General features: G+C 39.9%; 5 protein-coding genes and 1 pseudogene across 6 annotated transcripts; 4 read left to right on the top strand and 2 right to left on the bottom strand.

Annotated features, from left to right (window-relative positions):
• Positions 1 to 67: 67 nt before the first annotated feature.
• BDCG_05483 (uncharacterized protein) lies at positions 68 to 2,731 on the top strand. The gene is made up of 4 exons (XM_045421167.1): positions 68 to 424; positions 514 to 807; positions 902 to 2,069; positions 2,173 to 2,731. The coding sequence occupies exons 1-4, from the start codon at positions 262 to 264 to the stop codon at positions 2,336 to 2,338; spliced, it is 1,791 nt and encodes a 596-aa protein (XP_045277112.1). The 5' UTR covers positions 68 to 261; the 3' UTR covers positions 2,339 to 2,731.
• Positions 2,732 to 3,461: 730 nt separating this feature from the next.
• On the top strand, positions 3,462 to 4,657 carry BDCG_05482 (uncharacterized protein; the record flags this gene model as incomplete). The annotated part of the gene is made up of 5 exons (XM_045421166.1): positions 3,462 to 3,519; positions 3,628 to 3,653; positions 3,787 to 4,153; positions 4,320 to 4,486; positions 4,586 to 4,657. 5 exons carry the CDS (start codon positions 3,462 to 3,464, stop codon positions 4,655 to 4,657), a joined length of 690 nt encoding a protein of 229 aa, XP_045277111.1.
• A 127-nt stretch (positions 4,658 to 4,784) lies between these two features.
• BDCG_05480 (catechol dioxygenase) lies at positions 4,785 to 9,406 on the bottom strand. Its single transcript, XM_045421164.1, has 3 exons — positions 8,659 to 9,406; positions 6,385 to 8,583; positions 4,785 to 6,294 (listed from the first exon to the last, which is right to left on the bottom strand). The coding sequence occupies exons 1-2, from the start codon at positions 8,967 to 8,969 to the stop codon at positions 7,944 to 7,946; spliced, it is 951 nt and encodes a 316-aa protein (XP_045277109.1). The 5' UTR covers positions 8,970 to 9,406; the 3' UTR covers positions 4,785 to 6,294; positions 6,385 to 7,943.
• On the top strand, positions 5,385 to 7,523 carry BDCG_05481 (phosphoglycerate kinase). The gene is made up of 4 exons (XM_045421165.1): positions 5,385 to 5,631; positions 5,693 to 5,810; positions 5,892 to 6,318; positions 6,404 to 7,523. Exons 2-4 carry the CDS (start codon positions 5,745 to 5,747, stop codon positions 7,168 to 7,170), a joined length of 1,260 nt encoding a protein of 419 aa, XP_045277110.1. The 5' UTR covers positions 5,385 to 5,631; positions 5,693 to 5,744; the 3' UTR covers positions 7,171 to 7,523.
• BDCG_05479 (carboxy-cis,cis-muconate cyclase) lies at positions 9,175 to 11,541 on the top strand. Its single transcript, XM_045421163.1, has 4 exons — positions 9,175 to 9,948; positions 10,038 to 10,146; positions 10,239 to 10,712; positions 10,799 to 11,541. Exons 1-4 carry the CDS (start codon positions 9,805 to 9,807, stop codon positions 11,152 to 11,154), a joined length of 1,083 nt encoding a protein of 360 aa, XP_045277108.1. The 5' UTR covers positions 9,175 to 9,804; the 3' UTR covers positions 11,155 to 11,541.
• A 7,014-nt stretch (positions 11,542 to 18,555) lies between these two features.
• BDCG_17132 lies at positions 18,556 to 18,644 on the bottom strand (annotated as a pseudogene). Its single transcript has one exon. The product of its transcript is annotated as a tRNA-OTHER (tRNA).
• Between the last annotated feature and the right edge of the window lie 5,010 nt (positions 18,645 to 23,654).

The raw sequence follows: 23,654 nt of genomic DNA, 5'->3' as shown, positions 1-23,654 counted from the left end.
AAGAATAGTCTCTAGAAAACCAGATCTACTCGTTGTTTGGACTATTTAGATATTTATTTTTTAAATGGTTCTTGTTTATTAGTTAGTTAACAAAATTATTCAGCTACATCCTCCCCTTTCTAATAATGCTCTGATATATTGTTGTGCAGGTGGTGATCACTGCCGGGCCATGGTTATGTCGGCGCTGTTGACCATCTGAACATTTGACAGTTATTATTTATTTACCTCATCCATACAAGATTTAATAGTCACATACATACAATGGCCCCTGAGGAATTCCTGCGCCGTGCAGTGTTGAATACAATAGTTCCCTATGCCACTCAAGTCAATCTTGAAGACGCCCTGAACTCCTCAATCCAGGAGAATGCCGAAGATGCCCCGTCCCTCCTACCTACAATCCGCCAACGCTCTCTTCTCTTCTTCGGTATGTTCTTCTACTCCGCAACCACCAGCACCTTGTTCACGCAATGCACTGTGCAAGGGTCTTACTCATTCTCAGATATTCTTGAATAGATGAAATCCTCCCTGTATATATTGTCCTACGCCTTACGAACTTCTCGGGGCATGCTTTGAAATCCCAACTCCCTCGCTTGACCGTCCAGCTAGAGGCCTACGCCGCGAATGGAGCTGATGGCGAGGACGGCGAGATCGAAGGTCCTCCTCAACAGCAACAACAAGCTAGAGACGTTATATTTTCTGGCACGGTGAGCGAAGACGAGGATCCGCTGGTGGTGGTCAACGAAGTTGAAGAAGCAGGGGATGTGGTAAACCATATCTATGTCATATGGAAATTGGATACTGTCCTCAGTCAGTGCAGCTTTGTGATCATTTCAGAGATCAGGAGAAGAGAGAAGTGTATGGAATTTAAGAATCCTGGTGTGCTAATAAGAGCTTATTGAAGATCGTCCACGAGTCCGGCTCCAGCATCCATATGTCACGTTCAGCGCCTCTGCAACCCTACGCCCCTTAAACATCTCGTCTGGAGACGACGAAGATGAGTATCTACCAAGTGGTATATCGGGGTCTGTCAATGTTTTCCAATCCCTAGTCGAAAATGTCCCTCAAGGACAGTCCAACCCACAACCGTTCCTCCCCGCATCGAGGCTGCTACGGGTGGTTCCAGCTGCGCAGGAGGAAGCATCATCGTACCGTGTGCGACAAATAAAACAACGGCCGTTCCGCATCATCCCCATTGCCAGTGCGCGAATCCGGTATTCCCGCCTAAATACCTATTCCAGCAAACCCACGACTATCGCCAGCCTCGACTTTGAGGTGACACCCTTTACGAATTTCGACGTCATCCTAGAGAAAACGGAACTGACCCTCCTCGACGGCCAGGTCGAAAGCCTAACAACTGACAACGGATATGCTCTTCCAGTAACCTGCCGTCCAGGGGATGACATGACGCTGGTATATAAACTCACCCCAGTGCCTGGAATGGAGGCCACCTCATCCACCACCGCGGTCGTTTACGTTTTAGATATCTCCCTGGGAGCAACGATATGCGTGTCGGATGAATGCCGACCCAGAATATCCATGAAATGGCGCACCAACGTCGACTTCTCCTTCCCTCTCAATCCAACCTTCGGTGGGCCCAGCCAAGTCCTCCAACGAAGCAACCGCCCCACCAGCCTTCCCATGACCCCAAGCCAGAGTGGCGGCGGTGGCGGCGGTACCACTCCAGCGGCAGCCTATGCAGCCAGCGCGGCAGCGCTAGCTACGAATAAACGCTCTACCTACATATCCACCACCGACATTGGCGTGACCATCTCCTTCTCGGGACCCAGTAGCGTCGAAGTCGGGAAGCCGTTCCACTGGGACGTATTCATCGTCAACCGGTCGGAGAAAGCGAAGAAATTTGCCATGGCAGCCGTGCCGCGGAGGAAGCGGGCGGATGTGCGTAGTAGTAGACATATTTCTCGGCCGTCGGCGTCGTCTGTGTCGTGTGGGCGCCGCGACGAGCAGATTGCGGAGGCCGTGACGGATGAGAATATTGTATATGCGATGCAGAAGAACGCAATTCCGTATGATACGGAGTTGATATGTTTAAGTACGGACATTAGAGTTGGGTGAGTGTTTTATATCCTTCTTTTTTTTTTTTTTTTCTGTGTGTATGTGGCTGCATACACCCGATATTATATGAGTCGAAGTAGGCTAACAATAATACATTAGCCCTCTTTACCCCGGTACATGCCACTCGACAGAGCTGAAGCTGCTCCCGCTAGCGGCAGGCGTGCTGCATGTTGAAGCCGTCCGGCTGGTGGATTTGAACACCAACGAGGTACTGGATATAAGAGACTTGCCAGATATTGTATCGTTTGATAGACCGGCGAAGTAGCAATACTTTGTGTGACTTTCTTGCTCACCACCCGAATTTATGTAGATAGAAAGAACATATCACGTAACTATGCTGCACAGCCAAGTGTATATATACGAAGTTGAATGCGACCACTAACGACCAGGTATAAACTGATCTACTTTTTGGCCAAGGCATAGAAAATACAAGACATAATAAGGCCCTTTACATTGTGGAAATATGATCGGCCTGGCGCTTAACTAGTCGTATTCTTCTGGGGTTTTGTACGTTACATATAGTACCTAGTAGGCGCGGCGCGGCGCGGGAACTATGGGATACTTCACACCTCCGGAAATAGATAGAAGGATAGGCACTATGGAATTAATTATTAAAAAAAATAAAATGAAGGCAAATACTTAAGAGAACATAAGAAAGAGCATTGAATATTTAAACCGTGAATACATTGTTGGTTGTTCGTTACTCAGTGTTGTCAATTGTCTCATTTGTCTTGTGCTTCCTTTTCTCCGCCAACATCATCCTCATCACAACCATCAATCAGTCCTCATCTCCTCCTCCTCCTCCTCCTCCTTCGTCCTCTCATCCTCTCATCCTACAATAACAGTGCTCATCGCCCGCCCACGGCTACCGGGAACTCAGATCGCTCCCTCTGTGTATATTATTCCCACCCGCCCAGGACCACTTACGCTAGTTACACCACACCTTGCGTCATATACAAAAGCATAAATATTTATTCCGGTCTCGTTCGCGGTCCCACTCCGGCGTCATTCTTGGATGAGCTCGAAGATCTCCAACCATCGAACCCATCTCGCCCGTGGACCCTCGTTTTTCTCCTTCTACAATAAAACCGTCCGCATCTCTGCTATTTAAGTCCTTCTCCTCTTTCCGCCATGCTCGACATAACCAGACGGAGAGTGCTCGATGGCTTGAATAGTCGGTATATATACGGCCGGTTGGTAAGTGACAACATACTTTGAACCTTGCTCCAAAGGACAGCATTCCATTTGTCCAGAAAATCTTAGCAGAGAACGCAATTTTTTTTTCTCCTCTTCGCAATCAACGTTGCTATGTAGCTCGAGCTATAGCTAATGATCTCTCATCAAAAATAACTCAGCCGCTTCTACATACTATCATCTTCCTGGTTGAAATGGCCGTAACCATGAGGCTCGCGGCGAAATTCAACTCCTACTATGCGGAGAAGCCGGGTAAGTAACTATGTAACTGTATCTTTCCCATCCCCCCCTTATAAAACTCACCGGCGAGCGGATTGAAGAGCTATGTATGGGCTGACATACCTTTGATCACATCTCCAGTCTTGACTACGATGGTCACCAACGCCGTAAGCATCATCCCGAGCCATCGCCCCTCTGGTCCATTCTCTTCTGTTCCGCATATACACATATAAATATATACCATATCCTACTGCATTAGTTACCCTCCCCAACTAACCCGTTTCATCCAAAACGAAACAGGTCCTCGGCGGCATCGCAGACACAGTAGCCCAAACCATAACCGCCGTGCGGACACGCATGGCGGCCCGCCGCCGCTCCCGCACCTCCTCTAACGACCCCAATAATGATCCAATCTCTATCGAAATATACAACTTAGACAAAGAAAGGCCGTCCCCTATGGGCGACCTTTACAGCGGCAGCAGACACCTCGCACCAGCCTTTGACTTCGAGCGGCTGACCCGTTTCATGGCTTATGGCTTCTTCATGGCACCCATCCAGTTCCAGTGGTTTGGGTTCCTGGCGCGCTCGTTCCCGATTACCAAAACGCATGCGACGGTGCCGGCATTGAAGCGGGTGGCGATGGATCAGCTGATTTTTGCACCGATTGGTATGTAAAATGATAAGATATCCCGTATAAAAGATATACTCTTTTTTATCCCATTCATTATTATAGAAGAGAGCCGAAGGGAAAAAAAAAAAAAAAAAAAAAAAAAAAAAAAAAAAAAAAAAAAAAAAAAAGCCAATACTAACCATTTTCGACACCATAAATACAGGTCTCGTTTGCTTCTTTACATTCATGACAGTGGCAGAGGGTGGGGATCGACGAGCGATAGTACGCAAGTTCCAAGATGTGTATACACCGACGCTGAAGGCGAACTTTATGCTGTGGCCAGCGGTGCAAATACTCAATTTCCGCGTGATGCCTATCCAGTTTCAAATTGTGAGTAGCAGTATCTATCTGTCCTCGTTTACTGTAACCCAGACACGTCCAATTATGAGGAAGGTCTCCACAAATTCTCTAACCGTGTAAACTAAATAGCCATTCGTATCCGCCGTTGGGATTGCCTGGACGGCATACCTATCCCTAACCAACTCCGCTGAGGAAGAATAGAGAGCGGAAAATCCGCTGTTAGACGGTAGGCCAATGAAATTGGTCTATGGCTTTCTTGTTTTGCTTTCCTTAATCTTATATTGTATGTCCACATCTAGCCTTTCCTTTTTGGAACGATTATTGCTATTATCATGATTGCTCGCTTAGGGAAATGGTTTGACTCTGACCTGGGCTTTTCTGACCTGCGTACGTCAGCTGTTTACTTTGTCATTTCGTTTTCTGTTTTGTTCAACCCGGGCGGTCGATTAGACCCGTATTTAATCTGCATCTGGAGTTCCTGGCTGGGGGTTTTGTGGAAACAGTTGCGTCTCATACATTGTGGGACAATTGTTCCGTATAACTTATTTCCGGAGTCACCGTTTCTTTCTTTTCTTTCTTATTATTTTTATTCTTATTCTTATTCTTATTTTTATTTTTATTTTTATTTTTATTTTTTGTTGTTGGAATTCCACCCTTGGCGTTGCAATGTCGATTTCAGCATGTCGATTGAGTAGTTAGGTAGTTTGCGAAGAGAACTGCGCTATATCTATCTACTTGGATATCTATCTAACATCCATTACTTCTCTCCTTTCTTCGATATCGTTCCGAAGTTCTATCTACCTACTCAATATCACATTTATTTATATCTCCCGTTAGCTTCCCATGTATAAAATTCCGAACCCGAAACCCCCTCTTCCCTCCCAGCTAACGAAAACAGCAGCCAACAATAATAAGTTAGTTACTTAAATCCCTGCATTCCGATTAATCCTGGGGCTGATATTCGTCCGACGAGGTCTCGGCGGTTCGATTACATCACTGTGAAACCCGCGTCAGTCCGACGCCGCCGCCGGCCGCCAAACAAAACAAACCCCACCAAAAAAGGACTTCCCAACCTTCCAAGTTCCAACCCCTCCTATCCTATATAATAACAACAGTAAACCCGGATTTCTTGGACTTCTTGGGATAGAAACACCACTTGAAATTCGTTACAGAAGGTTTGTCTTCTCTGTTCTTCCTTTTTATATTTTCGCATTTTCAATTGACTGAATAATGTAGAAGCAGGACTATAGAACAACAAAACTATAAAAACAAATACAACCTCGCAGCCATGTCTCTCTCCAACAAGCTGTCTATTATCGATGTCGACCTCAAGGGCAAGAGGGTGCTGATCCGGGTATGAATGTGCCATATCTGTTCCTAGAGGAAATATATATTCAATGGCAAAACAGTCATACTAATAAACATTTTATCATAGGTCGACTTCAACGTCCCCCTCGACGAGAACAAGAAAGTCACAAACACCCAGCGCATCGTCGGCGCCCTGCCCACCATCAAGTACGCCATCGACCACGGCGCCAAAGCCGTCGTGCTCATGTCCCACCTGGGCCGGCCGAACGGCAAATCAAACCCCAAATTCAGCCTGAAGCCCGTCGTGCCCGAGCTGGAGAAGCTGCTTGGTGGTGGCCGCTCGGTGATTTTCACGGACGACTGTGTCGGTCCCCAAGTGGAGGAGACCGTTAACAAGGCGAGTGATGGGCAGGTGATTCTGTTGGAGAATCTGCGGTTCCATTCCGAGGAGGAGGGGAGTTATAAGGATGACCAGGGGAAGAAGGTTAAGGCGGAAGCGGGGAAGGTGGAGGAGTTCCGGAAGGGGTTGACTGCGTTGGGGGATATTTATATCAGTATGAAAGCAGCCCCCCACCTCCCAATAAAACGAAAAAAGATATATGGAATATGGATATACTAACAAAATCCTACTCACTGTAGACGACGCCTTCGGCACCGCCCACCGCGCCCACAGCTCAATGGTCGGCGTCAACCTCCCCGAAAAGGCCGCAGGCTTCCTCGTGAAAAAGGAACTAGAATACTTCGCCAAAGCCCTCGAGAACCCCACACGGCCCTTCCTCGCCATCCTCGGCGGCTCCAAAGTCTCCGACAAGATCCAGCTCATCGACAACCTGCTCGACAAAGTCAACACGCTCATCATCTGCGGCGCGATGGCGTTCACGTTTAAAAAGGTGCTCGACAACATCAACATCGGCAGCAGCCTGTTCGATGAGGCCGGCAGCAAGATCGTGCCGGACATCATGACCAAGGCGAAGCGGAATAACGTCCGCATCGTCTTCCCCGTCGACCACGTGATTGCCGACAAGTTCGCGGCGGACGCGAACTCGCAGTACAAGACGGATGCGGAGGGGATTCCGGATGGGTGGTGGGGGCTGGACTTTGGGGAGAAGAGCGTGAAGCTGTTCGAGGAGGCGATTGGGGAGGCGCAGACGATTTTGTGGAATGGCCCGCCGGGCGTGTTTGAGTTTGAGAAGTTTGCTGGGTCGACGAAGGCGATGTTGAATGCGTGTATTGAGGCGGTGCAGGAGGGGAAGATTGTCATTATTGGCGGCGGGGACACGGCGACGGTTGCGGCCAAGTATCATGCTGAGGATAAGTTGAGCCATGTGTCGACTGGTGGCGGGGCTTCGTTGGAATTGTTGGAGGGGAAAGATTTGCCTGGTGTTAGTGCGCTGTCGAGTAAGTAAAGGGATGTTTCCTTTCTTCTGCTCCTGAGTACATTCCCTTCTTCTCTGTTTTACTTCATTCGCAAATTTAAACATGGAGGTATTTGGGTGTTCTGTGATCCGTTTGTAGTGATCGAACGCTAGTTTCCAGTCTGATGTAAATACTCCGTATATAAGGGGCTCTCAGCCCTAAAAAGGCCAAATATTACTTCCCAAGGTAAAACATCATCACTTCTTGATGATCCCTTTACACAACACACACCTCCATTATACCTACTCTGTATTCCTTCACGGTAAACTAGAGATAAAAGCCAGCAAATAGATACCACAACCCAAGCAATGCAAAGTACCATCTACACTCCCTATTCTCCCCCTATCTCCCCTTTCCCTCTTCCCCTCCCCCACCCGCTCCCCTCTCACACATTACCAGACGGCAAGCAGTCAGCATGTATGCCTCGGAACCCAGAATTGCCAGATAATTATATTCATGTAATGTAATGTGGTGTGGTGCGAGATCGCATTATAAACAGTGAGAAGGAAGGAAAAGTGGTCTCGCTAATACAAGTAAAGAGGGCGGAGTGGCCATGCAGGAACGAAAACAGACATGAAAGCCAACAAATCCCCTCTCATCCTCGAAACCCCGTAAAGAGAAAAAAAGGAAATTAAAATTATGTTCAGGGGTCCCATGAATAGATAGACACTCAAGTGTATGTCGGGATAGTTTGTTTTCATCAAGGATGGGAAACCAGTGGAGATTAAAAAACAACAAACCACTCATTAAATTATTAGTTAACTTACATATGCGCAACCATCTGCATACCTTTCGGCGCCAGCCGAATATCGTACTCCAACTCCAACTCAGCCGCAGGATCGCCCTCTAGTGGCCTAAAATCCACGACCAGATCATTTTTCACCGCAAACACCGAATCGCTACTTAGATACTGGTCATCGCGCGGGAAAATCTGCGTCGTGACCGTCTTGTACTCCGGGTGGCTGATCATTAGATGAATATGCGCTGGGCGGAAGGGGTGCCTATCCATGAGCTGGAGGAGGACGCCCGCGGGCCCGTCGGTGGGAAGTGAGTAGGGGGTCGGGTGGAGGATGTAGAGGTGGTAGTACCCGTCCTTGTCTGTGCGGAACTTGCCGCGCAGGTTATTGGGTTCCTGGTTCTCTGGGTCCTGGAAGTCGTATTTGCCGTTCGAGGAGGCTTGCCAGATGTCGAAGATAGCGTTGGGGATGCCCTGCTTTGTGACGATATCGGTGATCTGGCCGCGCATTAGAGCGACTTGGCCGTTGTGGGCGCTGCGGATGATGCTATCGCCCAGCTCGCGGAAGGGGGCGTGCGGGCTCCAGAAGGGGCCCAGGATGGAGGAGGAGGTGGGCGAGTCGTCGCCGGGTTCTAGGACGAGTTTGTTGGCGATTTCGTCGATGAGGCTGGTTTGGTTGTTAGTATCGGTTTTCTGGTGCGGCATGTTCTGTTCAAGAAGGGGAAAAAAAGAAAACACTCACGTTTCCAGCCCGATGACATCGCAAACGCGCTGTCCCTCGTTTCTTTGGGGAGTGCTAATCTGGCCAATGCTGTTTATGAAGTTCACGCCCATGATCCATTCATCGTTGGTGAGGTCGACTTCACGGGCGAAGTCGTGGATGTGACGGATGAGGGAGCCCAGGACCTGTCTTGTTCTTGGGGTTGTTTTGGGGCCCATGAGGTCTATTACGGCGGGAGTGAAATCGGCATCATATTTGTGCGTGTGCGTGTGTGTGTCTGCACCGTTTGCCTTGACGCCGTTTGTGCTGGCGCCGTTCGTTTTGGTGGGCATGTTGGCCGGTTAAGCTGTGAGGGTGAAGTAAAGTACAGTACTAGAGGACTAGAACTGAGTGCTTGGGGGGTTTGCTTGAGAGGAGTGTGTAATGTAATAGAAAGTTGGAAGAAGAAGAAGAAAATAAACGCCTGGTGTAATAGTGTGGCCATGGAAGGACCGGCTATGTTTAATGATTATATATATACTTTTTCTATACACATCGCGCGGAGGGATATCCTGAGTCGAGTCGGTAGTTATGCATCATCCGGCAGTTTGCTCGGCTGTTTGCAGGCGGAGCGGAGAGGAGGTGAATCGACGCAAACCCCTTTTGTGTGATGGTTTTGGTCTCAGGACTTTTCATAGACCTCGTGCCACTGCAAACTGGAATCTCCGCCAGCTTTTTCGCTTGAATATCCTGTCTTACTGTGTTCCATTCCCTCTTGAGTCGCCGGCTGTTGCTGCTTGTTTTGCTGCGATTTCCACTCGACTCCGGCAGTTTGGCACATGGCAGCGGCTGACTCAGCAGCAACTACCGAGCGCGGTTGCCGGCGGCGCAGTCAGCAGCAACAGTCAGCATAGACAGTGCTTGGGAGGGTTATTAGTAGTTAGCTACAAGCATGGATTTGTTGTGATAGAGTGCTTGGCCTATGCTAAAGCTCTTTTCTCTAATTTCTAATAATTGTTTTAAAATTCCGACTTTTGGTGGGGGACCGGTGAAATCGTTGTTTTACCACTCCGGCAATCACAGCCCTCCCTTACTTACTCTTGCTATTATTCTTGTTAAGGAAGATATATGTTTACTCTCCAGGCTGATATTTTATACCCCGTCTGATTGCATTGCACATTCTACAACATGAAACATCATTTAATGATTGGCACCTGGACTCCTCCGGGAAATATATACACCGTTGAGTTCGACGATGAAGCCCTGACACTCAAGCTTGTCAAGAAGACCAGCATCCCTGAGGATGAACCTATCTCATGGATGACGTTTGATGTGAGATCTCTAAGGCTTCTTAAGAGAGATATATATATATATATATATCTATATGTAGCCTGCCATGTTGTTGACATCACGATATTTAGCACGTGAAAAGGAATATATACGGGGCGTCGATGAAGAAATGGTCATCGCACTCCGTCAAAAGTGCCTTGGATATTAGCCATAGCATCTCACACCCGTTAGCTGGTCACCGTACGTAAAATCGTACCTGCACAGTAGGTGAAAGAAGGAAAAAAGAGAGGACAAAAAGAATAGATGCTCATTTTGACTTTCGTTTCCTATAGCTCTGGCTTCCAAAGCCGAAACAAACACGAGAGCCATCTTCGTTCTTGCAGCAAAGAAACCCCCCTACAACGTGTATGGGAATCCCTTTTACAGCTACGCAGGCTGTGGCAACGTCTTTTCCGTCACAACGGACGGCCAACTCGACAATAATATACAAAACTACGAATATGACCCGCACTCCGGCGTGCACGGCATGGTCTTTGATCCCACAGAGACCTACCTCTATTCCGCAGACATGGGCGCAAATAAAATATGGACTCATAAAAAGGATCCGGAAACCGGTATGCTTACTCTAGTCGATAGCATTGAGGCCCCGGGGCCCGGTGACCACCCGCGCTGGGTGGAGATACATCCCAGTGGGAAATATTTGTATGCGCTGATGGAGGCTGGGAACCGATTGGCAGAGTACGTGATTGATGAGAAGATGCATACACCTGTATTTACGCATAGGATATATCCCCTGATCCCGCCAGGTATGTGTAAATATATACAAACCATTATAAATATATATCTTCTACTTACACTAAACCCCCTCCCCTTTCTCTCCTAAAACCCACAGGTGTCGACCCATCCAAAAAATACCGCTCAGACATCGTTTTCACCAACCACAGCGGCTCCCACCTCTTCGCAACGGCACGCTCTAACCACTTCGACGTAACAGGCTACATCAGCGCATTCCGCCTGGGTCCTGCCGGCAATATTGAGAAGCAGCTCTTCATCAACCCGACGCCGACGAGCGGTGGCCACTCGAATGCAGTCAGCCCCTGCGATTTCAGCGATGAGTGGCTGGCGCTGACTGATGATCAGGAAGGGTGGGTGGAGATATACCGATGGCAGGGAGAGTTCCTGGCCCGTGTAGCGCATTTGGACATTCCGGAGCCGGGGTTTGGGATGAATGCGATTTGGTATGATTGATATGATTGATATGATTGATATGAGTGATATGAGTGATATAAGTGGTTGGTAATTACTGGGTAGGTTGTACAGTACCTAGATATACCGTATCATGGGGAATTACCTTACATGGTTTAGCACTATCCTGATCAGGTTTAGTGAAACATCACTGCTTTCTGAACTATATAAACCCCCTTCTTCTGCTGCTTGAACATTCTCTCTTCATCATCTTCATTTTCTCTTTCTTTCCTCATAATTCTCTTGTCTCATGTGTGCTGTGCTCACTTCTTCTTTCTCTTGCCACTGCTAGTGTCACCTGGCCCAGCTGTGCTGCAGCTGAAATTGTTCTTAATATAGTAATTATATTTACTTTTCTTCTTCTCAATGCAATTTCATCTCACTTTTGTGGAAGGTGTAAAGCTTGTGTGATTGAAAGGTTGCTAGCTTTGTGGAAAGTTATATGGTGGAGGGATTAGTAAGCCAGATCACGTGACCTGACACCCCCACTCACCAGAGTAACTATACACGATGCTATATACAAAATTCGCCTTCAAATCAAGTACAGGTACAAAAAATGACTGGAAAATGTGAAGTAATGAAAAACCAGTCATGATATACATCATTTTTTATCCCCCTATCCCCCTATCTTCTTTATATATTCTCTTTCCAACGCGTATATTTCAAACGGTTGACCTCTTTAACACGGGCCTTGTAATAATACTTCCATTCCATGGAAGCTTTGGCGCGCGTGAGGTTTTTCGGGATCGGGAGTGCAGCGATCTCGGGATCGGTGGGTAGGTCTTCAAGACTGTCCCCCACTGAAGATTCCCCCACTGTTGATTCCCCCACTATAGTGATATCCCTTGTAGATGTCGGAGGGTCATCAGATTCAACTGTGGGTTCCGGGGAGTTCAGTGTATTCTGCACTAAAAGGGTAGGTATTCTCGCGGAGATATCATAGTCAATCCACCAATTATTAGTGGGTACGAGAAATAATGGACACTCAGGTCGAATTTCCTCATCAATGAATAGATTATCAATTGATGGATCAGGAATCGCTGCAGTCTCTTTACGGGCCGCAGTCGGTAGGCCTGGTGTCGCCGAAGGAATCGCCGCAGCCGCCTTACGGGCCGCATTGAGTAGGACCTTCGGGTTGTGTGGAGTAGTCGGTATCGATGGATCGGCAAGATGGAGGTCCTCCTGGAAGATGACGTCTTTTGATATGTATAAACGCCCGTTGGAGGGATCCTTGTGGGGTTCCACAAAACAGGCTGGCACATTGATAACCTCTGCGAGGTTTGCCATCTGATAGGTGTCTGATCCATCTGTAATGGATAGTTGGGTTCCACCCCCACTATTGTTCTTTTCCTTCTTTTCTTTGAATTCCTTTATCCTCGCAGCGTTGTAGATCCTCCAATTATCTGGAGCACTGTCTGGATTGGCCAACCAACAGTTGCCAAAGTGAGATCTCTCGCATTCAGGACATGTAGGTGGATTTCCCGATCCCCGATGGTTTCGGGAGCCCCCTTGTGTACTACCATGACCACGTCCAGTACGGCCTCCACGGGCCGAATTCGATGTATTGGTGTTGGTAGTCGTTGTGGCCGTTGTAGCTGTCGTAGCTGTGTTGGCCGCAGAATCTATATTCTGCAGATTCTTTTTATCTTTTGGAGGATCAAGCCGCGAACGGATTTCCTCCATGAGAAGATCAACATCCAATACCACAGCTGTGGATTTGGAATCCTGTATCTCCTCTATCTTCTTCTGAACGTAATTCCTCCAATTGTTGGGTAGAACTGAGTAGAAGGTATCAAATATCCATGCATCTGGGGGGGAAGCATCCAACATCTCCAATTTCGTGATGGCGGACCGGAACTTATCAAAGAATGTGTGTAGATTGGTGACCTGTGTGCCACCAAGAGACATGAATTCCAGAACTGCCTCACGGCGTAACTGTGTTTTGGGGACAGAGTATTCCTGTTCGATCGCATTCCATAGAGTATAAGCGATCCGATTTTCATCATACTTGGAGAAACGTGATCTGACACCTGCACCCAAGGAGTTCGAGATGAATGTGTAGAGCCACCGGTTTCTGGCGTCCCAGAATGGTGCCCATTCATCATCTCTTTGTAGAGGGTTCTGGGTCTGTTGTTTCTCTATCATATACCAACACTGTGCATCAACCAGTTTCGATTTCATGAAGATGCTCCATATGGTGTAATTGGATGTGCCAGTTAGACTGTTTGGTCTCACAGTATTCTTGACATCTTCCTTGAATTGGGAGATTGCCTTGCCAACACGGCTATCCGGTTCATAAAGGTTGAATTCCAACCTTTCACCGAGATTAGGATTCCATGTGGCTGTTGATGTGGTGGCAGGATGATTGTTGACATCCTGTGATCGATCTGTGGAGGATGAGGATCTCTGTTGACGGAGTTTTTCCAGTTGTAGTTCGAGTTCTAGGACTCTTTGCTTCCCCTTGTTCATCTCAAGTGTCATCTTGAGATGCTCCATCTGTTGGTCTGATATTGCCTCGCCCGAACGGTAGACATCTGAGTGTCCAATATTCTCATCAAGAGAACCAGCTTCATCAAGCTGTCGAGTAGATCGGGGGGCCGGCCTGACCGTGTCAGGAGCTGTATTCAAACCAGCTTCGAATCGAGAGGGTGTTTCGACAATGGAGCTTTCATCAATGGAGCTTTCAAAGGCTCCAGGAGGATGTCCACTGGCAGAGCGTGAGTGTGAAGAATCATCATCATCATCAACTGCAACTGATCCAGTGGAAAGGACGCGAGATCGCGAACGTGTATGTGGGCGAGATCGTATTGAATCCGCCATCTTGATATTCGTTTATTGGATCCTTGCCAATATCGTTCTCTTTTTCTTGCTTTTTTTTTTTTGCAAATGTGGTGCGTTTTCTGCAAGCCTCTTTTTTAAGCGAGCAGTAGTATTATTGATCATCAAGATCTCAAACGCATCAATACTGATAGAATAAGACGATTTTAACTCCTGATGGGCGTATCGAATGAAGCAGTAGTTCAAATAATGAGTATATTGACAAGGAATCCCGAATTGGCAGCGATTTTTGCGCAAAACGGGTCTCATAACCTGTGGAAGGTGTAAAGCTTGTGTGATTGAAAGGTTGCTAGCTTTGTGGAAAGTTATATGGTGGAGGGATTAGTAAGCCAGATCACGTGACCTGACAACTTTATCATCAAGTTACTCTAAAATCATACAAGATTAAGATCTGCTACTGAGATATTTAGTCTATCTAAAACTATAACTAGCTGAGATTTTCTATTTAATTTGTTAATTTCATTTTCTTATTATATATATAATTAATTAATGCTTTATATTTTATATTTAATGTTTTAAAATTCTGCATATTTATTTTATTAATACTGTTAATTTCATTCTGTCCGTGTTTTAATACTTATTGTTTTTAATTTTTGTTTTTTATAATTAATCAGTAAACTAGTAGTAGTATTAAATATCTAGTAATCTCAATCAGATAATCTATATAGAAGAAAATCTTACTCTTAATAAAGAGATTCTTTTAATAGAGAATAGACAGCTACAGTAAGCTCTTAATTAAAAGAGAAAATATTACAAGTATAATAGAATAATAAGATTATTAAATTCTTTAAATTTATTATTAATACAGTTTTTTTCACTGATAAAGATATAGATTATATATGAGAAAATAATAACTTCTAAAGCTGTTAAAAAGAATGAGTAAACTTATAAGAAAAATATTAAGTTGTAATATACTATTCTTAAGAGATATAAGAAGATAGATATTATAAAGAAGAGAATGAAGTAAGAGATAGCTTATCAGATAATAAAGTAGTAAAAAGATATAAATAAGACTGCAAGAGTCACTTAACAGCAGATTGAAAAGAAGCTTAGAGATATAAGAAAGATCTAAGAGTAAAAAGAGAAGAAATAATAAACTACTATATAATAATAATTATAATTAAATAAGAAAAAGATTGAAGAATTCAAAAATCATCTTTTTAATTAGAAAAGTAAACTCTTAATTTTATAAAGAGTGACTAAATCACATTTTCAGAGCTCTGTCAGAATGCTTATAGATTCACTGTCAGAGAAATCTGATAATATTAATCTGTCTTTATATCACGCTTCTGACCGCATCAAGACCTCATTGCGGTTTCACATGGCTTATTGCTTTCATGCGGATAATTTCATTCTGTTTAAACTGATTTTCAATCACTCTATAACATCATTTGAATATATTATAGAAAGATTCAATTGATGAATATAAGAATCTCATTTCTATATAAAGTCAGCAGATTACTCTTTCTTAGCAGTGAGATACTGCTGAGATATTACTTCAGCTATTCTCACTTATAAAATAAGAGAAGAGTATCTACTTATTATCTATATAGAATAGCTAGATACTGACTTCTTATTAAAGAAGTCAGTGATTCATTTTTCTTTTACTGAAATATATACAAGAGTTACTATATATCTTATATAATCTTCTTAGTATACTAAGTATTATATCTGTGATATTCTTATAATAATTCTGTAGTCTACAAGCTCACTATTCAAGTAAGATAGTTAAGCTCATTTATACAGCTTTTTAAATAACTATCTTTATATAATATTATTAACTAGTCATTACTTTAGTTTCATTATATTACAATTTAAATCACTTAATCTGATTATAAGTTTAAATCAGTCAAGCTCTAATAGACTGATATAATTTTATATATTTATACTGAGATTAATCTGATCTCACTCTCTGAGAAAAACTCTACATTATTTTCTAGAGTGTATACATCTTTACTCTGACAGAAATCTGAGATTTCTGAACTTACTATATATTTTGATATAAGCTCTTTAACTGCTTTATCACTGCTGCAGTCTCTACACATCTACATCTATTATAAAGATAGAGAGATTAAGATCAGAGATTCTCTGAGATATAAGAGAAATATCTTATCTGAATTTCACAGCTTTATCTGTAGTCTTGAATGAAAATTCTGCCTTAATCTGAGTCAGTATAATACTTATAAGATATAAGTAATATTGTAATATAGCGGAGCTGAAGCGGTGACTAGTCAGTGATGTTATGTAGAGATAGTTATTTAAAAAGCTGTATAAGTAAGCTTGACTATCTTGCTTAAATAGTGAGCTTGTAGACTACAGAGTTATTGTGAGAATATCACAGATATAATACTTAGTATACTAAGAAGATTATATAAGATATACAGTAACTCTTATATATATTTCAGTAGAAGAAAAATGAATTACTGACTTCTTTTATAAGAAGTCAGTATCTAGCTATTCTATATAGATAATAAGTGAATATCTTCTCTTATTTTATAAGTGAGAATAGCTGAAGTAATATCTCAGTGATATCTCACTATTAAGAAAAAGTAATCTGCTGATCTTATATAAAAGCAGAGTTCTTATATTTATTAATCAGATCTTTCTATAATATATCTGAATAATATTATAGAGTGATTGAAAACTGATTCAGATAGAATAAAATTATTTATATAAAAGTAATAAGTTATATAAAACTGTAACAGAGTCTTAACATAGCTGAGAGTATAATAATACTCTTCTCTTTAAGAGTATAATCTCAATACTCTTAAGATTACTGAATTAGAAATTATCTTTATTATATAGTAATAGTTATCAATTAATTTAATAGTACATGTACTGTGTATAATATAAAGAAATAGATGAGTTTTTCTGCTGATTATATAGATCTTTCTTTACTCATCTTTATTCAAATTAAATATATGATAAGTGAGTTTCTTACATATCAATTTAAGATATGAAAAATATAGTTAATAAGTGACTTACAGATCTCTTATTATATTTTATTCTATATATGAAATTCTCTGCAAAAGTAATATGTTTTAGAGATAAAGTTAACAGTAGTGATAGAATTTTTTGAAAAGATTCTTTCTCTATAAAATATTTTTTCTTTCTTCTTTCTCAATTACAATAGTGAGTGTATGAGAGTATTATTCTTAAAGAATAATAAAGAGCTTATTCTGATATTTTCTAGTAAATAAATGTCTTTATAATGCAGCTGCAGTCTCTGTGACTGTTAAGAAAGCTTGATTAAAGACAGAGACAGTAGTATCAACAGACTGCAGAAGCATCACTCTTATTATTATATCTTCTTCTTCTTCTTCTTCTACTTCTCTTACAGCTGTGATGATAGTTGCTGTATCTTATAGTGAGATATTATTTCTTCTATTAATTAGTTTATCTGTATTCAGTTCTTTCTCTACTCTCTTCACTACTGTTACAACACTGTCTTTTCTCTCAACTAACACAGTAATATATAACTCTGTGTGATTATTCAGAGAGAATCTTGAGAAGAGCTTGATTTCAGAAACAGCAGCTTCAAGAAGCTTAATTTATAGTTTTTCTTTCATAGCATGTCTGAGCTCTGCTCAGAATACTGCTAAGTTAGATTCACAGAGTTCTATAGTTTCTTTGTCTTCTCTCTATGAGAAGACTCTGATACAGTCTCTGATCAGTATTATTACTTATCTGCACTGTGCTAAGCAGCTGAAGAAGAAGAGGATTTTATATACTTATTTCTTCTCTTACTTCTGTTATTTTCATTGTATTTATAACAATAACTTCTGTCTCTCTGTAAGTATTATCTACTCTATAAGAAGATATTGTATCAGCTCTGACTAGACTGACTGTCAGAATCATGAATTTCATATTTGATCTCATTTAGTCTGATCTTATACATTTCTTAGTGTGAATCCCGCTGGGACTGACTATTAAAAAAACATGTAAAGTGACTATATATCAGATCTTAAAATGAAATCATGACTTGAAAAAAATGAGAAAGTGATCTCATTTAATCTTATTTAGTTTCATTTTTAATATAAAGTTACTATTTTTAGACATTTTAAGGTTTTTTTTAGACTATTTTTAATTTTTTAAAAAGTAACACTTTTTGATAACACTCAAATGAGATTTAAAGTTATTTAAAGCAATAAAAATAATTTAAATTAAGAAGTGAAAATCATGATTTTATTTAAAAAATATGACAAGAGTAGACAGTAAGTCTCACTGAGACAGTATGAAACTACTATCTAATGTTAAAACTGTGTAATGAGATCAGTTATTATTATTATTATTATTATTATTCTTTTATTATACTCATATGCAAGCGGAGCTTATGATGAGTTCTTGCGTGATGTTAAATACAGATCAAGTGTTAATTATACAGGAGAAAATACAGGTGTTGAGACCACACTAAGATAACAAGAACATAGGAAAATACAAAGAAGTGACAATTAGATACATGCAATAATAACTTCCCAGCCCAGGAACATAGAGTGATTCATTGAAGCGATTTGTACACCTCTGTATTTATTAGAAACCTGAGGTGCTTGAGTTCCGGATTTAATGTATCCCCTGCGGGTTTCGAACCCACGCGCCTTGGTTTCCCACGCCAAGGCGCTATCAGGTGGCCGTATTAACCATTCAGCCACCGGGGCAATGAGATCAGTTAAATTAATAATGAGACTATCAAAAAATCTGGTTCTGATCTCAGACACGGTCACACGGTCAGTCTAGCTCTGACAAGAAGCTCAGATGCTTAAGTAGTATAGAGTAAGAGTCTCAGAGCTTTAAGTATTAATGAATTCTATTAAGACTGAAGAGATTTCTCTTACTCATATATAAAAGAAGATAAAAGCATGAGTCTCTGAGATGAAAAAATATCTCAGAATAACTGACTCTAAGAAGAAGTCAGCTGATACTGCTAGACTGGCCGCTAGAATCATGAATTTCATGTTTAATTTCATTTAATCTGATTCTATACATTTCTTGGCGTGAATTCTGCTGGGACTGGCTATCAAAAAAAACATGTAAAGTGACTATATATCAGATCTTAAAATGAAATCATGACTTGAAAAAAATGAGAAAGTAATCTCATTTAATCTCATTTAGTCTCATTCTTAGCATAAAGTTACTATTTTTAGACATTTTAAGGTTTTTTTTAGACTATTTTTAATTTTTTAAAAAGTAACACTTTTTGATAACACTCAAATGAGATTTAAAGTCATTTAAAGCAATAAAAATAATTTATTATTATTATTATTATTCTTCAATTATAGATGTATACAGTCAGAGACTATGACATCTACCTGAGAACTTTAGTTCTCAGGGTTTTTTCTATGTCTGTAAAGTTAACTATTATACATTCATCAATTTCAGATATGCAAAATCAGAAAATTCCAGCTCAGAATACAAAAACTGTTTACAAATTGCAGTGTTTTAACATCTTTTGATACTTTGAAATCATTTGACAATATCATGATAAAAGAAAAGAGAAAAAGAACACAGTCTCAAAGATAGACACATTAAATAGATAGATAGAAAGAAATTGAAAGAAAAAGATAAAGAAAAAGATAAAGTAAAGAGAGACTATAACAAAACAAATTATTAAAAGAGAGTGTATAGCTGTTTTAACAGACTATATCTGATTAATTTTCTTCTCTTCATATTCAGATAATTCTGAATTTAGTTATTTTCTTATAGCTGCTTGAGTTTCTGATAGAAAGTCTATTAAGTATTTAATTCCTGTCTCAGTTGAGAATAAGAATCTCATATTTAATTGATTTAGATTATACTTCTCTTTCAATCTGACTCTGAGACTATTGTATAATACACAGTGTATTATAATATACTCAGAATTCTTATTTGTATTACAGAATAAGCATTCTATTGAGTTAAATCTATCATCAAATCTTTGTATATAAGATTTGAAATAGTCATGTTCTAGTTTCAGCTGTATTATAGATGAGAATATTTTCTTATTACATTTAATTGAACAAGATTTTCACTTGAGATTTTGTTTCAAATCTTGAATAATGTATACTCTTCTTTTGTTTCTGCCAGCTTTCATTTCACTTATCTAAACATGATTCTTTTATTTTTCTCTTTATAAAAGATCAGAATATAATTTTTTGAATAGATCTGCTTAATTCTGCACTCTTTTTTATAGCTGAATTAGCCAATTCATTGTCATGAATATTCATATAAGCAGGAACTCAGTGCAGATGAATTATCAGCTTTAATATTCTTCTCTTTTGAATTTTCAAAACAGAGTTTAAGATCAGTTCAAGATTCATTTGATCATTATGAATCTGACTATTTCTAAGTCTTTTTAAAGCAGCTTGACTATCAGAGAATATTCATGTCTCTTTCAAACAATTTCCTCTTTTATAAGATTTTATTTCAATGAGTTTGAAAGCTTTCACTATTGCAAATAGTTCAGCATCAAAGACTTCACATTCAGAGCCTAGATTTCAGAAATCTGAGATAAAATTAATATTATCTTCAGTATAAGCAATGCCTGCGCCTAATCTATTCAAGTTCTCATTTTTTGAGCCATCTGAATAAATCAGAATAGAGTCTTTTATATTAATTGTAGAAATTCTCTTCAAATGCTGTTCATATTCTTTCTCTTTTGATAGTTCACTTATTTGTAAGTCTATAAGAGATTCAAGCTTTTCTCTTCAGAGAGATAACTTCTCATAATCAACTTTTTCAACATTTAAAGAAGAAAATTGATTTTTAATCAGAGAGCATAGTCTGTACAGTTGAGAAGGCATTTTCTTTGAAGAATTATTTTCATTTCAATCAAGAAATCTATTCCAATTCAGTTCATTTCCAGAGTTAATTGATGGAAATGAAGAAGAGACTCTTTCTCTGATTATATGATTTGAGCTCATCTTTACAACTCTCAGAGTATAGTTCATACAGACTTTTTCAAATCTAATAGCAGAAGAAGGAATTGAAGCTTCAATTTTCTTTACTTTAATAGAAGATGATTTGAATGCTCTCAGAATTCTTCTCAAGACTCTGTTTTGCAGAATTTGAAAGAGTTCAGTGAAATTCCCTTGATTATTTCATCAAACTTGAACTTCATAATCAGCTACTGATGTAATACAGGCTATATATAACTGTCTCATAGCCTGGAAGAATAGACCTCTCTCTGTATTTGATAGTCTGATTATGTTATTCAATAGTCTTTCTGCCTTGATAGTTCTTTATTGAATGTGATATTTAAAATTCAACTTAGAGTTTAATCATACTCCTAATCATTTGACATTTACACTGAGTTTAATCTCTCTATTTAAAAGAGTTAGAGATAGTTCTTTCTCATTGAATCTAGAAAAGAAATGAATTAACTCAGTTTTATTCATATTAAATTGAATTTAATTGATATCTACTCTAACAAAGATTTCCTTTGCAGCTTCTTCAATTACTTTTAAATTCTCTTTGATAGTTTTTGAGCTGTAGACTAGATCAATATCATTCATATAACTCAGAGATCACACTATTCTTATATTTCTATTTTTGAATAGATATGCAGTGTATATTGCAAATAAAATGAGTGAGATTGAAGATTTCTGTGATACTTCTATTTTTATCTCAGTCTTGTCTTATTTCATTCCATCAAAGAAGAGTTGTATAATTCTTTTAGACATAAAACAGTTAACTCATTTTATTAGAGAAAGTGACAGTTTTAATATCTTCAATGTCTGAATTAACTTTGACTTTGAAACATGATCAAATGCTTCTTTTATATCAATAAAAACTGCAGTTGAGACCAGACTCTCATGCTTTGCTATTTGAATATCATGAACAACTGAGAGAACAGTGTCAATTGCAGAACACTGTTTTCTACCTCTCATTTGTTCACATATGTGAACAGATGAGATGTGAGAAAAGAGATGAGAGTAATAAACCAGATTCAAAGAAGATCACTCTTCACTCAAAGAGATAAAAGAAGAAGATGACTATCACTGAAGTTGTACAAGAACAACAGAAATCATATAATGATATAGTGATATAATAATAGACATTGTACATTATTATTATTATTATTATTATTATTATTATTATTCTTTCATTATACTCATATGCAAGCGGAGCTTATGATGAGTCCTTGCGTGATGTTAAATACAGGTCAAGTGTTGATTATACAGAAGGAAATACAGGTGTTGAGATCACATCAAGATAACAAGATGTAAGAATAAGTGCTCACAGGCGATTATTCAGGTGTTTGCAGCTTGGCATGATATGTACTGTTAACTACTAGAAGTATTCACAGTAGGAAGATAAAATGTAGAGGTTAAATATATAATAGTATTCAAGCTGAGTTATAAATAGTATTTATGAACTTCAGTCTATATAGTTGTGTGTAGTCAAGAGCTGCTAGCTCTATTGATTATATAAGAGATAGAAATAGAGATAAAGAATCTGTGAGAAGTGAGATTTCTTATATACTTTCTTCTCTCTAAGGCTTTGTCTGTGAAGTCTTTCACTGAGTGACTTTATAGAATCAGCTCAGCACTGCAGTGATATTCACTAAAAACTCTTCACATCTATAAAAAATCTTAGTGAGGAAAAATTCCTTATTACTATAAAGAGAAAAGAGTCTGTCACTCAGTTTCTTATTTCATAAGATTCTTTATAATCTATAGATTCTTCTCTGACTATCACACAGATTCATCTCATATCTTTTATATAGAAGAGTTTCAGTTGACTCTCAATCATTTCTATGAGATTCTTATGTGATTATTACACAGATTCATCTCACAGATGAATTACTCTCTATGAGATTATTCTTATCAAAGAGAAATATTCATAAGTTAATCTTTTACTCATTCTTATAAATTATTGTTCTTTGATACTGTAGAATTGTGAGAAATTTTTCATTCTTTCACTAACTCTGTAGAATTATAGAATCAAGATATCTGCAGTCTGCAATCACTCTTTATAGTTATATAGAAAGATTCAGATCTGTAATTCATAATCACTCTTATTTACTAGAGTGATCTGACTGTTTCATAAGATTATTCACAGTGTAAGTAAATCTCTCTAGAGTAGTATAAATATCTCAGATCTGTCTGCAGAATTTCATCTTCTTTTCTCTTTTTTTATAACAGCTCTCATTCTTATAAACTGTGAGTATTCTCATTCATCTGTGAAGTGTTTTCACTCAGATAATAGAGAGAGAATGTTTCTAATAATATCTGTGTATTGATTCAAGAACTTTTCAAGAATAAAAATTTTCAATTCTAATATCTTCACAAATGATGTCTGACTGCTACTGAGCTTCTCATGAGTATTCTTATAACTTCTCTGATTACTTTTTATCAGCTGATAAAGCAGAAGTGCTGCTGTTCATAACTGCATCTTCATCTCTCTCAGCTCTGTCACTGAAACTGATCTTTGAGTTAGCAGCTCATCTTAACTCTTTTTCAGATCAGTCTCTGACTTCAAGCAGTGTAGTTTCTTTCTTTACTATAAGTCTTCTTATAAATAATTTCTTACAGACTCTAGCTGACAGTTCTTATAAAGCTTCTGATGTTGTCAGTGTCTTCTGTAATTCTGCAGGTCTATGACTATCTCTCTTCTACTCACACAATCTCTGATCAGGTATATGTGAATATATCTAGGTTTTCTATTAATGATTCTTGTGCTGCAGTGCA

Source organism: Blastomyces dermatitidis, assembly GCF_000003525.1.
Source record: "Blastomyces dermatitidis ER-3 genomic scaffold supercont1.5, whole genome shotgun sequence".
NCBI classification, from domain to species: Eukaryota; Fungi; Ascomycota; class Eurotiomycetes; order Onygenales; family Ajellomycetaceae; genus Blastomyces; species Blastomyces dermatitidis.
The sequence above is the reverse complement of the archived record's forward strand: the minus strand, read 5'-3'. Positions and strand labels throughout refer to the sequence as shown.